The 17,798-nt window shown below is 39.6% G+C and overlaps 1 protein-coding gene and 1 long non-coding RNA gene across 4 annotated transcripts in view; both read right to left on the reverse strand.

The window, feature by feature from the left end:
* Nucleotides 1-9,439: 9,439 nt before the first annotated feature.
* LOC125964229 (uncharacterized) overlaps nucleotides 9,440-17,798 on the reverse strand; it is a 165,427-nt gene continuing 157,068 nt past the window's right edge. Inside the window, exon 2 of the long non-coding RNA XR_007477008.1 lies at nucleotides 9,440-10,416. This is a non-coding gene — a long non-coding RNA (uncharacterized LOC125964229). The remainder of the gene's footprint in view (nucleotides 10,417-17,798) is intronic.
* TMEM154 (transmembrane protein 154) overlaps nucleotides 9,516-17,798 on the reverse strand; it is a 48,173-nt gene continuing 39,890 nt past the window's right edge. For 2 of the 3 annotated variants that reach the window (XM_033403309.2, XM_012536086.3), the window contains one exon: nucleotides 11,280-14,439. In XM_033403309.2, the coding sequence (XP_033259200.1) occupies nucleotides 14,408-14,439 (32 nt within the window). In that variant the 3' untranslated portion in view covers nucleotides 11,280-14,407. Of the gene's footprint in view, nucleotides 10,838-11,279; nucleotides 14,440-17,798 lie in introns of those variants that run through there. The other variant, XM_049709128.1, reaches the window with a different exon arrangement.

Genomic DNA, 17,798 nt, shown 5'->3' on the forward strand with positions numbered 1-17,798 from the left:
CCAATTTGGGCAGATCATATTTTCCAAAGATGCCTACAGCATATCTCTTATCTCACTTGTCTTCTCACAATGTGACCTTGGCAACCCTCCCACTGAGGGGTAGAGTGTATGTCCTCTCCGCCTTGAACTCTTTACTGTCTCAGAGTATGACAGAAGTGATGGAATGTGACTTCTGAGTCCAGCTTAGTTGCGGCATGCATGTGGGATCTAGTTCCCTGAACAGGGATCGAACGCGGGCCCCCTGCATTGGGAGTGTGGAGTCTTAACCACTGCACCACCAGGGAAGTCCCGATGCTTGGCTATTCTGAAAGCCAGGATGACTGTGATTGTGAAAGAGGTGATATTTCATGCTATTTTAAATTCTTTCAAATTCTAACATCAACACCCATTCTTAAATTGATTTTATTTGTTTATTTTTGGCTGCATTGGGTCTGCTTTGCTGCGCGCAGGCATTCTCTAGTTGCGGCGAGCAGGGGCTACTCTTTGTTGCAGTGCGCAGGCTTCTCATTGTGGTGGCTTCTCTTGTTGTGGAGCATGGACTGTAGGTGCGCGGGCTTCAGTAGTTGTGGCACGTGGGCTCAGAAGTTGTGGCTCACAGGCTTAGTTGCTCTGCGAAATGTGGGATCTTCCCAGACCAGGGCTTGAACCCATGTCCCGGGCATTGGCAGGCAGATTCTTAACCACTCCGCCACCAGGGAAGCCCCCAACACCCGTTCTTGAGAGTATCTGGGCACGTCTCTCCATTGCAACCTTCAAAAGCATACCTGCTATCCTGCTGACCTCAGCTTCAGCAAGTGGGAACTTCATTTTTTTTCCCAGATGACCAAACCCTTACCAGTACCTGGGTCCAGAAACTAGGCTTTTTCCTTTTCACCCCTATTCTAAGACCTGGCCTTTTTTCTCAGCACGATACACCATTTCCACTGGCTCTGGGGTCTTGCCTTTACTGCCATGCTGCAGCTTCTGTTATTTATCTCAGGCAGTGCCCATCTTCAGGCCTCCTTGACAATGATTAACACCTTCTGAAACATTTTCCTATTGCTTATAGTGGGGGGAGGCAGTGTCAAACAGCGGTCTAAAGAATGTGCTTTGCAGTTGGGGAGACCTGAAAAGTATACTGTGAGCATTAAAATGAGATGACATATTGTTTATCACCTATGGCCAGGATTGCTACTCCATCAAATGCCCAATATTCTTTCACTGCTTTGTGAAACAGAACTCTCACTGTTGGGTGTGATAGGTTCCAACCATAGAGACTACAGTTCCCTGCTGCCTTCCAGATGGGTTGGCCAACGAGATGCAGGCCGAGGTGTTTCATTGGGCTGGTGGGGAAAAGTGGCTGACCTAGTTTGGAGCCTCACCCTCGCCCTGGTTCCCTCACTCCCCTTCTTGTGAATATCATGCTGGAGCTGGGGCAACCATCTTCGATCACATGGTGACCCCGTGGATGGAAGCTCAGAACTGATGGACATGGGGGAGAGTCAGCAGAAGCCCAGGTCCCAGATGACCATGGAGTTACGATACCAACTTACCTCTCTACTCCTTCATGTGTGAGAGAAAAACCATCTTGTCAAAAACAATTTTATTAGAGGCTGAACTTAATCCATATCTGATACACATAATAAATGCTAGTCGAAATTATTGTTCTCTCTAAGCATCATTTCCCTAACTCTGTGAAACTGTGGAAACTGTGTGCTCTTTGGGGCCAAGTCATCTCCAGGCAGATCGGTCCCATCACTTCAGTTGCTCGGTCATTCCAGTTAAAATAAGAAGGAAATCCACACTGCAGCAGACTCTAGAGGCCTATCGATGCCATAACTGACCAGGTTTACTTTATTTATTTATTTAAACAGTTGGTACTGTTTAAAATATATATATATATATTCTTTTAATTTGGCTGCACCGGGTCTTAGTTACAGCACGCAGGATCATTGTTGCCACATGTGGGATCTTTAGTTGCGGCATGTGAACTCTTAGTTGCGGCATGTGGGATCTAGTTCCTTGACCAGGGATCGAACCCGGGCCCCCTGCATTGGGAGTGTTGTCTCTTAGCAACTGGACCACCAGAGAAGTACCTGACTAGTTTTACTTTAATTGGGACCATGAGGAGGAATCTTTCCGCTCATCATTTGTCAATGTACTGACTAGTTTTTGTGACCTGCAAGAATGCATCCCCATTCAAAGAAGTCTTCGTGTTTTCTACGTCACGAACTTGCCGGTCGGCCTTGCTGTAATTGTTACAATGTCAAGGTGTGGAAAATGAGATTAGAATTAAAGGCATGAAGAAAAGTGAGTAATCAGGAAAAAGAGAAGGTTTTATCTCTAAGATTTTTCCACTTTTACTAAAAATATTTTTAAAAATGACATTCCCATAGACAATTAAAATTTTATTCCTCAACTTAAAAACACTTTGTAAGAAAGAAAAAGACAAGAATGGGTAATAATACCTTTTTGATATGCAGATAATCCAATTAATTTTTCGTCTCGACCATTTTGCATAAAGCAGTTTCAATTCTATGAGAATTTTTTGCATTGATATTGCTTCATTTATTTTAAAGACGTATATGGATCAAAAGAGTACGACTATGAAGGTAACAATCCTTTTTAATAGTCATGGAAGTTAAGTTAAAAGGATTTTCCTTTAGAAAGATGCATAATTCACCTCTTTATACTAAGTCATCAACATTTTAGTAAACAAATATCTTATTTTCAAATAAACATTTATTCTAAATATTGGTATACATTAATTACCTGCATATTAACGTAGAAGGTATTCTTTTCTCCTATCTTGTAGAGCTTTTACAATTAAATTTAGAAATGCTTTTCAGTCTATCACTGCTGAATGAGCAATTTGGCGTATAAACATATACCAAAAACCATGCAGCTGAGAATAGAATAATATATATACATATATATATACATGTATACATGTATATATACATGTATAATATATACACGTGTATATACATATATGTACATGTATATGTATACATGTATATATACATGTATAATATATATACATATACATATATATACATGTATACCTGACATTTATGAAGCCATAAGTCATAAAGAAAAAATATTATTATATATATCATTCTCAGCATGCAAGGTAGGAGAAAAAACCTGAAACCTTCAATCACTCTTAAAACTTTGATAGTTTTGCAAATCAGTTGCAGTCATCAGCAATGGGACCACTTCTTGTATGAGGCTTACAAGGTAGAATTTATACGTTGGTGGGACAAAAGCCAAATGATAAATATGACATCTGATGATCTTAGTGACCTCCTGAGGAAATACTTTACGTTGCTTGAAAAATGAGACCATCTAACACAGTATTTTTTTTACATTAATCTCACTTTTAACTTTAAAAGCAAGATATACACATACTAAATTATTGCTGATCTATCAGATTGTTTTTTAACTTGTTGAATCACTACAATTCTTGTTCTTTCTGAAAACTGACATTTATTAAACATGCAGTTTTCCCATGTTCCTTATGTTATTTATAATTTCAGGGGTTTCACCTAAGTCAGACTAATACAGTGATTACTCTCAACTGATCTTTTTTTTTAACATCTTTGTTGGCGTATAATTGCTTTACAATGTTGTGTTAGTTTCTGCTGTATAAAAAAGTGAATCAGCTATACGTATACATATATCCCCATATCTCCTCCCTCTTGCGTCTCCATCCCACACTCCCTATCCCACCCCTTTAGGTGGTCACAAAGCACCGAGCTGATCTCCCTGTGCTATGCGGCTGCTTCCCCCTAGCTATCTATTTTATATTTGGTAGTATATATAAGTACATGCCACTCTCTCACTTCATCACACCTTACGCTTTCCCCTCCCCGTGTCCTCAAGCCCATTCTCCACATCTGCATCTTTATTCCTGTCCTGCCCCTAGGTTCTTCAGAACCTTTTTTTTTTTTTTTTTAGGTTCCATATGTGTTAGCATACAGCATTTATTTTTCTCTTTCTGACTTACTTCACTCTGTATGACAGCCTCTAGGTCCATCCACCTCACTACAAATAACTCAATTTTGTTTCTTTTTATGGCTGTAATATAATATTTTATATATATATATATATAATATATACAATGTTCCATTTATATATGTGCCACATCTTCTTTAACCATTCATCTGTCGATGGATACTTAGGTTGCTTCCATGTCCTGGCTATTGTAAACAGAGCTGTAATGAACATTGCGGTACATGACTCTGAATTATGGTTTTCTCAGGGTATATACCCAGTAGTGGGATTGCTGGGTCGTATGGTAGTTCTATTTTTAGTTTTTTAAGGAACCTCCATATTGTTCTCCATAGTGGCTGTATCAATTTACGTTCCCACTAACAGTGCAAGAGGGTTCCCTTTTCTCCACACCCTCTCCAGCATTTATTGTTTCTAGAGTTTTTGATGATGGCCATTCTGACTGGTGTGAGGTGCTACCTCATTGTAGTTTTGATTTGCATTTCTCTAATGATTAGTGATGTTGAGCATCCTTTCATGTGTTTGTTGGCCATCTGTATATCTTCTTTAGGGAAATGTCTATTTGGGTCTTCTGCCCATTTTTGGATTGGGTTGTTTGTTTTTTTGATATTGAGTTGCACGAGTTGCTTGTATGTTTTGGAGATTAATCCTTTGTCAGTTGCTTCATTTGCAAATATTTTCTCCCATTCTGAGGGTTGTCTTTTGGTCTTGTTTATGGTTTCCTTTGCTGTGCAAAAGGTTTTAAGTTTCATTAGGTCCCATTTGTTTATTTTTGTTTCCATTTCTCTACGAGGTGGGTCAAAAGGGACCTTGCTGTGATTTATGTCATAGAGTGTTCTGCCTATGTTTTCCTCTAAGATGTTATAGTGTCTGGCCTTACATTTAGGTTTTTAATCCATTTTGAGTTTATTTTTGTGTATGGTGTTAGGGAGTGTTCTAATTTCATTCTTTTACATGTAGCTGTCCAGTTTTCCCAGCACCACTTATTGAAGAAGCTGTCTTTTCTCCACTGTATATCCTTGCCTCCTTTATCAAAAATAAGGTGACCATATGTGTGTGGGTTTATCTCTGGGCTTTCTATCCTGTTCCATGATCTATATTTCTGTTTTTGTGCCAGTACCATACTGTCTTGATTACTATAGTTTTGTAGTATAGTCCAAAGTCATGGAGCCTGATTCCTCCAGCTCTGTTTTTCTTTCTCAAGATTGCTTTGGCTCTTTGGGGTCTTCTGTGTTTCCACACAAATTGTGAAATTTTTTGGTCTACTTCTGTGAAAAATGCCATTGGTAGTTTAATAGGGATTGCATTAAATCTGTAGATTACTTTGGGTAGTAAAGTCATTTTCATAATGTTGATTCTTCCAATCCAAGAACATGGTATATATCTCCATCTGTTGGTATCATCTTTAATTTCTTTCATCAGTGTCTTATAGTTTTCTGCATACAGGTCTTTTGTCTCCTTAGGTAGGTTTATTCCTAGGTATTTTATTCTTTTTGTTGCAATGGTAAATGGGGTGTTTCCTTAAATTCTCTTTCAGATTTTTCATCATTAGTGTATAAGAATGCAAGAGATTTCTGTGCATTAATTTTGTTTTCTGCTACTTTACCAAATTCATTGATTAGCTCTAGTAGTTTTCTGGTTACATCTTTAGGATTCTCTATGTATAGTGTCATGTCATCTGCAAACTGTGACAGCTGTATTTCTTCTTTTCTGATTTGGATTCCTTTTACTTCTCTGATTGCTGTGTGTAAAACTTCCCAAACTGTGTTGAATAATAGTGGTGAGAGTGGACAACCTGGTCTTGTTCCTGATCTTAGTGGAAATGGTTTCAGTTTTCACCATTGAGAATGATGTTGGCCGTGGGTTTGTCGTATATGGCCTTTATTATGTTGAGGAAAGTTCCCTCTATGCCTACTTTCTGGAGGGTTTTTTAACATAAGTGGGTGTTGAATTTTGTCAAAAGCTTTTCCTGCATCTATGGAGATGGTCATATGGTTTTTCTCCTTCAATCTGTTAATATAGTTTATCACGTTGATTGATTTGTGTATATTAAAGAATCCTTGCATTCCTGGGATAAACCCCACTTGATCATGGTATATGATCCTTTAAATGTGCTTTTGGATTTTGTTTGCTAGTATTTTGTTGAGGATTTTTGCATCAATGTTCATCAGTGATATTGGTCTGTAGTTTTCTTTCTTTGTGACATCTTTGTCTGGTTTTGGTATCCGAGTGATGGTGGCCTCATAGAATGAAATTGGGAGTGTTCCTTCCTCTGATTTATTTTGGAAGAGTTTGAGAAGGATAGGTGTTAGCTTCTCTAAATGTTTAATCGAATTCGCCTGTGAAGCCATCTCGTCCTGGGCTTTTGTTTGTTGGAAGATTTTTAATCACAGTCTCAATTTCAGTACTTGTGATTGGTCTGTTCATATTTTCTATTTCTTCCTGGTTCAGTCTCTGAAGACTGTACTTTTCTAAGAATTTGTCCATTTCTTCCAGGTTGTCCATTTTATTGGCATAGAGTTGCTTGTAGTAATCTCTCATGATCCTTTGTATTTCTGCAGTGTCAGTTGTTACTTCTCCTTTTTCCATTCTAATTCTATTGATCTGAGTCTTCTCCCTTTTTTTCTTGATGAGTCTGGCTAATGGTTTATCAACTTCGTTTATCTTCTCAAATAACCAGCTTTTAGTTTTAGTGATCTTTGCTATCGTTTCCTTCATTTCTGTTTCATTTATTTCTGATCTGATCTTTCTGATTTCTTTCCTTCTGCTAACTTTTTGTTGTTGTTGTTTTTGTTCTTCTTTCTCTAATTGTTTTAGGTGTAAGGTTAGGTTGTTTATTTGAGATGTTTCTTGTTTCTTGAGGTAGGATTGTTTTGCTATAAACTTCCCTCTTAGAACTGCTTTTCCTGTATCCCATAGGTTTTGGGTTGTCGTGTTTTCATTGTCATTTGTTTCTAGGTATTTTTTTGATTTCCTCTTTGATTTCTTCAGTGATCTCTTGGTTATTAAGTAGTGTATTGTTTAGCCTCCTCGTGTTTGTATTTTTTACAGACTTTTCCCTGTAACTGATATCTAGTCTCATAGCATTGTGGTTGGAAAAGACACTTGATACGATTTCAATATTCTTAAATTTACCAAGGCTTGATTTATGATCCAAGAGATAATCTATCCTGGAGAATGTTCCATGAGCACTTGAGAAGAAAGTGTATTCTGTTGTTTTTGGATGGAATATCCTATAAATATCAATTAAGCCCATCTTGTTTCATGTATCATTTAAAGCTTGTGTTTCCTTATTTATTTTCATTTTGGATGATCTGTCCATTGGTAAAAGTGGGGTGTTAAACTCCCCTACTATTATTGTGTTACTGTCGATTTCCCCTTTCATGGCTGTTAGCATTTGCCTTAGGTATTGAGGTGCTCCTACGTTGGGTGCATAAATATTTACAATTGTTATATCTTCTTCTTGGATTGATCCCTTGATCATTATGTAGTGTCCTTCTTTGTCTCTTTTAATAGTCTTTATTTTAAAGTCTATTTTGTCTGATATGAGAACTGCTACTCCAGCTTTCTTTTGATTTCCATTTGCACAGAGTATCTTTTTCCATCTCCTCACATTCAGTCTGTATGTTTCCCTAGGTCTGAAGTGGATCTCTTGTAGACAGCATCTATATAGGTCTTGTTTTTGTATCCATTCAGCCAGTCTATGTCTTTTGGCTGGAGCATTTAATCCATCTACGTTTAAGGTAGTTATCAATATGTATGTTCCTATTACCATTTCCTTAACTGTTTTGGGTTTGTTAGTGTAGGTCTTTTCCTTCTCTTCTGTTTCCTGCCTAGAGAAGTTCCTTTAGCATTTGTTATAAAGCTGGCTTGTGGTGCTGAATTCTCTTAGCTTTTGCTTGCCTGTAAAGCTGTTAATTTCTCTGTCAGATCTGAATGAGATCCTTGCTGTGTAGAGTAATCTTGGTTGTAGGTTTTTCCCTTTCATCACTTTAAATATGTCCTGCCACTCCCTTCTGGCTTTCACCGTTTCTGCTGAAAGATCAGCTATTAATCTTATGGAGATTCCCTTGTATGTTATTTGTTGTTTTTCCCTTGCTGCTTTTAATATGTTTTCTTTGTATTTAAGTTTTGATAGTTTGATTAGTATGTGTCTTGGCATGTTTCTCCTTGGATTTATCCTCTATGGGACTCTCTGTGCTTCCTGGACTTGACTACTTCTTTCCCCATATTAGGAAAGTTTTCAACTATAATCTCTTCAAATATTTTCTCAGTCCCTTTCTTTTTCTCTTCTTCTTCTGGCACCCCTATAATTCGAATATTGGGGCATTTAATGTTGTCCCAGAGGTCTCTAAGACTGTCCTCAATTCTTTTCATTCTTTTTTCTTTATTCTGCTCTGTGGTATTTATTTTCACTATTTTATCTTCCAGGTCACTTATCCGTTCTTCTGCCTCAGTTATTCTGCTATTGATTCCTTCTAGAGAATTTTAAATTTCATTTATTGTGCTGTTCATGATTGCTTGTTTACTCTTTAGTTCTTCTAGGTCCTTGTTAAATGTTTCTTGTATAATCTCCATTCTATTTCCAAGATTTTGGATCATCTTTACTATCATTACTCTGAATTCTTTTTCAGGTAGACTGCCTATTTCCTCTTCATTTTTGGGTCTGGTGGGTTTTACCTTGCTTCTTCATCTGCTGTGTGTTTCTCTGTCTTCTCATTTTGCTTAACTTACTGTGTTTGGGGTCTCCTTTTCACAGCCTGCAGGTTCCCGTTGTTTTTGGTGTCTGTCCCCAGTGGTTAAGGTTGGTTCAGTGGGTTGTGCAGGCTTCCTGGTGGAGGGGACTGGTGCCTGTGTTCTGGTGGATGAGGCTGGATCTTGTCTTTCTGGTGGGGAGGACCGCATCTGGTGGTGTTTTTTGGGGTGTCTGTGAACTTATTATGTTTTTAGGCAGCCTCTCTGATAATGGGTATGGTTTTGTTCCTGTCTCACTAGTTGTTTGGCATAGGGTGTCCAGCACTCTAGCTTCCTGGTTGTTGAGTGGAGCTGGGTCTTAACGTTGAGATGGAGATCTCTGGGAGAGCTTTTGCCATTTGATATTACATGGAGCTGGGAGGTCTCTTGTGGACCAACGTCCAGTACTCAGCTCTCCCACCTCAGAGGCACAGGCCTGACACCTGGCCGGAGCACCAAAACCCTGTCAGCCACATGGCTCAGAAGAAAAGGGAGAAAAAAAGAAAGAAAAAAAATAAAATAAAAAGAAATAAACTTATTAATTTTTTTAATTATTAAAAATTAAAAAAATTTAAAGTAATTTTAAAAAAAGAAAGAAAAAGAAGAGAGCAACCAGACCAAAAAAAAAAATCCGCCACCAATGATAACAAGCACTAAAAACTATACTAAAAAATAAATAAATAAATAAATGGACAGACAGAACCCTAGGACAAATGGTAAAAGCAAATCTATACAGACAAAATCACACAAAGAAGCATACATATACACACTCACAAAAAGAGAAAAAGTTAAAAAATATATATCTATATATTAAAAAAAAAAGAAGAGAGCAACCAAATCAATAAACAAATCTACCAACGATAATAAACTCTAAATACTAAACTAAGATAAACATAAACCCAGAAACCAGTCAGTCACATACAGCAAACCCCAAGTCTACAGTTGCTCCTGAAGTCCACTGCCTCAGTTTTGGGATGATTCGTTGTCTATTCAGGTATTCCACAGATGCAGGGTACATCAAGGTGATTGTGGAGATTTAATCTGCTACTTCTGAGGCTGCTGGAGAGATTTCCCTTTCTCTTCTTTGTTTGCACAGCTCCTGGGGTTCAGCTTTGGCTTGGCCCCGCCCCTGTGTGTAGGTCGCATGAGGGCGTCTGTTCTTCGCTCACACAGGATGGGGTTAAAGGAGCAGCTGATTCGGGGTCTCTGGCTCACTCAGGCCGGGGCGAGTGAGGGGTTATGGATGTGGGGCGAGCCTGCAGCGGCCGAGGCCAACATGACGCTGCACCAGCCTGAGGCGCGCTGTGTGTTCTCCCGGGGAAGTTGTCCCTGGATCACGGGACCCTGGCAGTGGCGGGCTGCACAGGCTCCAGGGAGGGGAGGTGTGGAGAGTGACCTGTGCTCGCACACAGGCTTCTTGGTGGTGGCAGCAGCAGCCTTAGCGTCTCATGCCCGTCTCTGGGGTCCGCGCTGATAGCCGCGGCTCGCGCCCGTCTCTGGAGCTCCTTTAGACTGTTCTCTGAATCCCCTCTCCTCGCGCACCAGGAAACAAAGAGGGAAGAACAAGTCTCTTGCCTCTTTGGCAGATCCAGACTTTTCCCCGTACTCCCTCATAGCTAGCTGTGGTGCACTAACTCCCTTCAGGCTGTGTTCACACCGCCAACCCCAGTCCTCTCCCTGCACTCCGACCTCTCCCTGAAGTCTGAGCCTCAGCTCCCAGCCCCGCCCCTCCCCGGCGGGTGAACAGACAAGCCTCTCGGGCTGGTGAGTGCCGGTCGGCACCGATCCTCAATGCGGGAATCTTCCGCTTTGCCCTCCGCACCCCTGTTGCTGTGCTCTCCTCCACGGCTCTGAAGCTTCCCCCCTCCGCCACCCGCAGTCTCCGCCCGCGAAGGGGCTCCTAGTGTGTGGAAACCTTTCCTCCTCCACAGCTCCCTCCCACTGGTGCAGGTCCCGTCCCTATCCTTTTGTTTCTGTTTATTCGTTTTTCTTTTGCCCTACCCAGGTACGTGGGGAGTTTCTTGCCTTTGGGGAAGTCTGAGGTGTTCTTCCAGCGTTCAGTAGGTGTTCTGTAGGAGTCGTTCCACATGTAGATATATTTCTGATGTATCTGTGGGGAGGAAGGTGATCTCTATGTCTTACTCGTCCACTGTCTTGAATGTTCAGTCAACTGATCTTTACACTGGAAAAGATGTCACCTACTGTTTGTAGTATCTAGAGATCATTATCTTATTCCTTTCCATGCAGACCAAAGAAGTGAAAAATGTGATGAATAGGCTTTTTGTAAAAGTCTAGTTATTTATTTATAACCTACCAAAGGTCAATGATAATAATATGATGGCAATGAAGGAGGATGATTAACTGAGCCTTCTGCACCTGGAGACCAATTGGCACAGGACCCCATCCACCTTTGGTTGTCTTAAGCAGTTCAACATATATTTCTAATCTTGTACAGCAATGAGATTAAAGTCCTTATGTTACTGTAAGTACTTTGGTTTAAGAATTTAACTTCTTAAAATATCATTTCAGAAAGGGCTTAGAGTATCCATAGAGGTGATTTAAAAAGTTTTATTTTATATAATTGTATGGATTGCTGTCTCATGAACATGACGTATTATTCAGAAAAGATAAGAGGGCAAAAAACAATACAAACCCCACCAGATATCTACAAAAGGACTAAGAGGAAAATAAAATTTGGCTACTAGACAAGACAGTATCAAGGCAAGGTGAAAGAGCTGTTCAAAAAAATAAATAATTCAGGCAATTGGGTGTTTGGTTTTAGCAATTATTAATAAGCAATTTGACTACTTCCACACCATACTAATATACGGTGATCTTTTGGTTATTGTAAGAGCAAAGAAATGTAATCTATGAATGAAGCTACTCTGGACCACCTATTGTAGATATTAAATAGACAGGCCAGAATTCATCCTGAGTGTGAAAAAGCAGCATGTGTAAATTTAATTCAGTAGAAAATGTCAATGTTTTCCTCACAGTGAGAATTTCAGCCATGTCTCCCCGGTGTGAGCCATGTCTTATTGCTCTACTATATTCAGAATATGTACTAATTCTGACAGAAGTTGAAACTAATGTGTACACTTTATGTTTACTCAACATAAGGGCCTTCTTACAGAGATGGTGAAAACTGGTAGTTTAAACAATCAAAACAAATGAATAGACAAAAGTATTTTTTAAAGCACCCGTTTACATTGCTAGAGCTACAAGGGTGATCAGAAGCATCTGTCACCCCATGGATGTCAAGATTGATCCATGCTATGTGTTCGCTGTTTGGATGACAATGACCTTCCCAGAGAGAGGAGTCACATCGCTGAGTTAAGACTGAGATTTTCACATATTTATTACAACAAGTTTCCTGAGGAGTTCAACAAGACAATGTTGCTAACTTAGCTTACTTAATATGTACAAAAATACGATAAAATTTACACATTTGAAAATATTCTAAAGTCAGATTTTTCTCTGATTGGCTACCCAATTAGGGCAAATTATTAAGATTTTTACGAACAGTAATCTGAAACATAAAAATTAAGATTAGGTTTAAATACAATTCTTGGAATGATCATAATCTATGATGCCTCTTGACTGGACAGTAATAAAAAGATACAGAGCACTGAACTTTGGCTGTTTTGACCCATACTAATGTCATATATCTTGCCAGAGTAAACTCTTTTTTTAAAGTGCTTCGCACATGATGCAACTATAGAGGTTAGTACATTTTTCAGATATAAACACAATGACATACTGCTGAAGCTTGCTTCTTCTGGAATTTGAAGTCATTTCAAATATTGAATGAGAATATATGTACCATATCATAAAATATCACTTCATCAAAGTGAGACTCCAAGACCTCCTATCCTTCTCTGAACCGCTGAAGTCCATTATTTGATAGGGTTGGATGACGCTTACGGGCCTAAAAGTTCAGCAAAAATCTTAGCTACCTAGAGAAAGAAGAGACTCTTTACAGAGTCAAAATGTGGATGAGAAACAAGGTAACAAAACAGCCAGAAACGATGATTTGGAAAGTAGCGATTTTGGCATAAATATCTTGAGAGTCACTATGGACCACAAGTTGAATATGAATATGCAAAACGGCAAGGAAAACAAAAATGCCATATCAGGATGTGCTAACGAGAATACAACAGACAGCTCTGTTGTGCTTCTGTACCATGAAGACTGTCTTTTGCCAAAGCTCTTTGCAACCCCGGGATGGCATAAGAGCAGTGGTTAAACACAGCCAGATAGTTCTATCTTTCACGGCGGTGGAAAGACCTCCCTGGCTTGGAATTCTGCCTTTAAAATTGTGGGCATAGTTCAGAAGGCAAGTGCTGGTTAAAGGGATTCTGAAAAAAAGGACTGTTTTCGTTATGCATTAAGGCAGCCTTTCAAACACAAGACCCCAAATAACAGCAGCAAATATTTGGTGAACCTCAACCCCTCCTCTGTTTATATGTGGGGAGTAAGATACAGTTCTCATTCTTGGTTTCTTTCCTGGAATAAAACATTAGGTGCCGTGGAAGAGCTGAGGGCTCCTAATTTGCTAGATTGCTTTAAAGGTCAGAATTGGAAAATTAAGGATTAAATGGTGATTGATTTTACGTGAGTGGGAGTGATAACTAGGCCCTTCTGCATTTTGCACCATTGCTTCTAGCAGGAGGATGTCAACAAATATCACGTAGAATGTCATCTCTGATGACCGGTGGTGGCCTCCTGGGAGCTGCGTTGAGGACACGAGCCCTGGTCAGGCTGGCAGGAAAGATCCTGAGTATGAGGAAGGGTACCTGCCTCGGGCACAGACAGAGCCTATTGCTGGTCTGTTTGTTCCAAACAACCTTAAAGATCTCAGAGACACAGAAGGTGGCAGAGGAGGCCCAGATGAACACATCTATCCATACATCACACGCGAGGGAGTTGAGGTGAGGGCAGGGATGAGCCATGGGGAAATGTGAACAAGCAGCTGATTTTCTCTGAGAAGGAAAACAGGTGCTCTTTCACTGAGAATTCCATTCCTCCCTCACCTGGCCAACTCAGGGTCAACACGTCCCCAAACAGCATCCCTTCAGGACTGTGGGCTCTCACACTGTGTCTCATGGCAGGTGGAAATGAGCTTACCCACCCCCTGGGATGGGGTCCACATTGAAACACTTGCTTTGTTTGCTGTCTATTCCATGACATAACTCACCTTGAGCAAAGTTCCCACTGAATGTAATTGACCTATCAGAGAACTTAACTCATGAGAAGAAATTATCCAAAGCTAGCTAGGTCGCAAGGTGACCCAGAAGGAAACCATAGACAGCTTCCTGATTTGTACCCTGAGGAATGAAGCAGAAAGGTAACAAGGACTTGAGAGCGTGGCCAGGGTGATGGTACAGTCATCTAGAGGTTGGCTGGGTGGAGGAAACACCCACTGATAAACGCTGACTGCATCTTATGGTTCCTCCACCCTCAGCGATGGATGGCAGCCACGCCTTTGCCCAGCACTTCTCAATCGAGCATTCTTCCAAGTACAGGTGATGCACTGGGCGTTGGAAGAGTGGGCGCTGGAAGCAACAGCAAAAGGTTCTTGTGTTTACATTGATTTGAAATTAATTAAATTCGGATCCTCTTCATCCTCTGCTGGCAGGCCCAGCAGGCTCCCTCCGGGGCTGCTTTCTCTTGGAAAACATTAGCACCATTCAGTTTCAGGATTCATTGTCACTGCAAAAAACAGAACAATAGTATATTTCCAAGAAGCTACTGAGAGCTGGTCACTCGGCTATGGAGGTGACTCAGGATAACATAGCAGTCAGGGAGCCGACGGTGTCCAGATAACAATTTCTGAAACAAAGGTCAGTTCAGTTTGGATTTTATATCTGAACCCTGAGGAGGAAATCTAGGAAAGCCAAGAAATAATCCCTAGCTCTGGTTGTAATATCTTCCCCAGGGCTGATGTGGAGAGAACCAGATGGAGCCGGGGTTCCCCCTTTAAAGAAATCGGATCCCATTCTCTATGGATAGATGCCAAACCGCCTTTTCTTTTTCCTTAAAAAAAAAAATTTCGATATGTTATTTTCTCTCAAGGGTTTGTGGTCCTGGCATGTTTTCAAAAGCCCATTTTTTTTCCCAGGAACAGAGGATCTGGAAGTGCCTTCTCAGTGTCATTTAGAATTCAATCATCAGGCATCTTCAGGTGTGAGTAGACATAAATTATGGACATGGTGTGTGGACATAACCATGCTAGTGGGCTAATTTCTGCTTTTGTTTCTCACTTGGCTCTCTCAGCCACAGGTCTGGCTCTATAGCTCTTTCCCAGTGAGACCATGTCTCCACCCAAGCCTCGTGGAAAGCAACTACTCGACCTCCCGCACCTCCACCCACTTTTTAAAAATGTTGTGTCCTTTCACCCAAATTCTAGCATGTCTCCACTTGAAGTGACCTGTGTTTCCAAGGAAGTGCCTGAATAACGATCATCAACAGGACCTGGTGTCTCCTTAGCTCAGAGGCTCGTAGAGGCTGCAATAGACCATGTTTTTCTGACTCCTACTTCAGTTCTCGCCTGCTCAGTGACACACCAGGTGTTTCCAAAAGGTCTCTGAAACAACTTGATAGATGATAGAGAGCCAGCTAGCTAGCTAGATGATAGAGAGCTAGCTAGCTAGATGATAGAGAGCTAGCTAGCTAGCTAGATGATAGAGAGTTAGCTAGCTAGCTAGATGATAGAGAGCCAGCTAGCTAGATGATAGAGAGCTAGCTAGCTAGCTAGATGATAGAGAGCTAGCTAGCTAGCTAGATGATAGAGAGCCAGCTAGCTAGATGATAGAGAGCTAGCTAGCTAGCTAGATGATAGAGAGCTAGCTAGCTAGCTAGATGATAGAGAGCTAGCTAGCTAGCTAGATGATAGAGAGCTAGCTAGCTAGCTAGATGATAGAGAGCTAGCTAGCTAGCTAGCTAGATCTAGCCAAGAAAGAGGAGGAGAGACATTGTGTATGTGTTTGTGTGTCTGTGTCTGTGTCTTTGTTGTGAAGACAGGGGGAAGAAGCTGTGACCAGGAAGGCTGACCAATGGGAAAGAAAGGGGAAAGCAGACATGGACAAAAGGACAACTTCTATAGGAAAACTTATTTAATGGAAACCTGACTGCAAATGAAGACATTCTTTATCTGAAGAACGAACGTAACAACCCGTTTCATAAGTCACACTGAACAGCTCTTAAACTGGGCAAGGAGGCTTCCTTTCTTGGAAATTGGGTGGTAGCAAGATAATATTTCTGAGATCCAGGAGTTCATCTCTATGGAGCATAAGTCCCTGAAGTGCATGTTTTCCTTCTGTGGGCTTATCTTGACATTTCAGCTACTCTAAGCAGACCAAAATACAAGGCTGTACAGCAATGGGCACAGTCCCTCGTTTGTCCACAACGTTAATCTGTGTCCAGCAGTTAAAATAGAAGTGATTTTTAAAGTTAATTATTATAAGACCAATCCATATTCATTGTTGAAAAAATACAAAATACAAATAAGCCAAATAAAAATACTAACAACTTCACTACAGTTAACATTTTGGTATTTATTCTTCCAAACTTTTTTCTGTGATAATGATATATATTCTTTTTGTACAAAAATGGAATTATGTTATGCATATTGTTCTGTAATCTGCTTTTCTCACTCTCATTCATATATAGACCTCTTTTCTGGCTAATAAATATACCATATCTTTTTAATTGGCTATAGAGCACACCATTGTCTCGCATTGTCTCACCAAGAACACTATTTTTAGGCATATCCTTATTGTTAAACATTTAAGCTATTTCCAATTTATAATTTTTATTTATTATAAAAATTGCTACATTTTTGCATGCTTCCAGTTGTTACCTTTGCATAAATATCTAAACGAGGAATTGCTAGGTTAAAATGTATGCAATTTTAAAGCTTGACCAGCCCATTGTCCAATTATCCCCCTTCCCTAGAAATTTACCTTCTCTTGACACTTTCTTTTAGGGAAATATCCTTTCCCCAACATTCTAATACTGGATATTATTATTTTTAGCTTTTGTAAATTCAATAGGTGAAAATAATCTAATATTTACCTTAACATATTCTTGGGTTACTTTTTTTTGTTACTAGGAAGACTAAAGTTTTTTTAAAAGCTCTGTTGGTAATTTTAATTTCTTCTTTTGCCAAAATACTTATTAATATTCTTTGCCCATATGGGACATTATCTTTTTATTGATTTATGTATTAATAATAATTCCTTGTTCATCATACATATCGCATATACTTTCCCCCAATTTGTCATTTTCCTCCTAATTTTATATTGTGTTTTTGGAAGTATAAAAAATTTGAGTTTTTAATGTAGTTAAGTCTATCCTTTTCTGATACGGTTTCTGACTGTGTGTCATGTTTTCAACCAGACCTCACCTTACAGTTATAATATTTATCTTTAATTTTTCTGGATTTTCTTTCTTTCTTTTTCACATATAAACTTATCTGGAGTCTATTTTAATCTAAAGTGTGAGGTCGAGTTCTAAATTTTCCCTCGCAATGTTAGTCAGTTGTTTTAAGACTATTTACTGAATAATCCACTTGCTATGAATTGCTACTTTTATAATATATTAAATGTTTACATATACTTGAGGCTGTTTTGAATATACTATTCTATGCCAGTAATACTTATTTGGTTCTGGGTATGCACAGTTTTAATTATTGGAGCATGTTCCCTGCAAATCCACCTCCCCACACACAATTGTTCTTTTTCCTTCTTTTAGAATTACCCTATCTGCGCACAATTATTCTCCCAGATGAAATGCTCACTGGGATCATTAAAAGACTAAGTTGAATTTAAAAGGATAATTTTCACACTGTTGAGTCTTTCATTCAGAAACACAGTACGTCTCTCTCCATTTGTTTATATCTTTGATATCCCTCCATAAAAATTTGAACAATTTCTTTTTATATTATCCATACATTTTTTGATTAAGTTTTTGCCTAGGTATTTCTCTTCTTGGGCTGCTTCTATGGTTGAGCCAAATGCTGGCTTGTGCTCATGGTGGCTTTTTGAGCCCAGGGTCAGGTGGGCAGAGCT

The sequence above is a fragment of the Orcinus orca genome, chromosome 4 (assembly GCF_937001465.1).
Source record: "Orcinus orca chromosome 4, mOrcOrc1.1, whole genome shotgun sequence".
NCBI lineage: Eukaryota > Metazoa > Chordata > Mammalia > Artiodactyla > Delphinidae > Orcinus > Orcinus orca.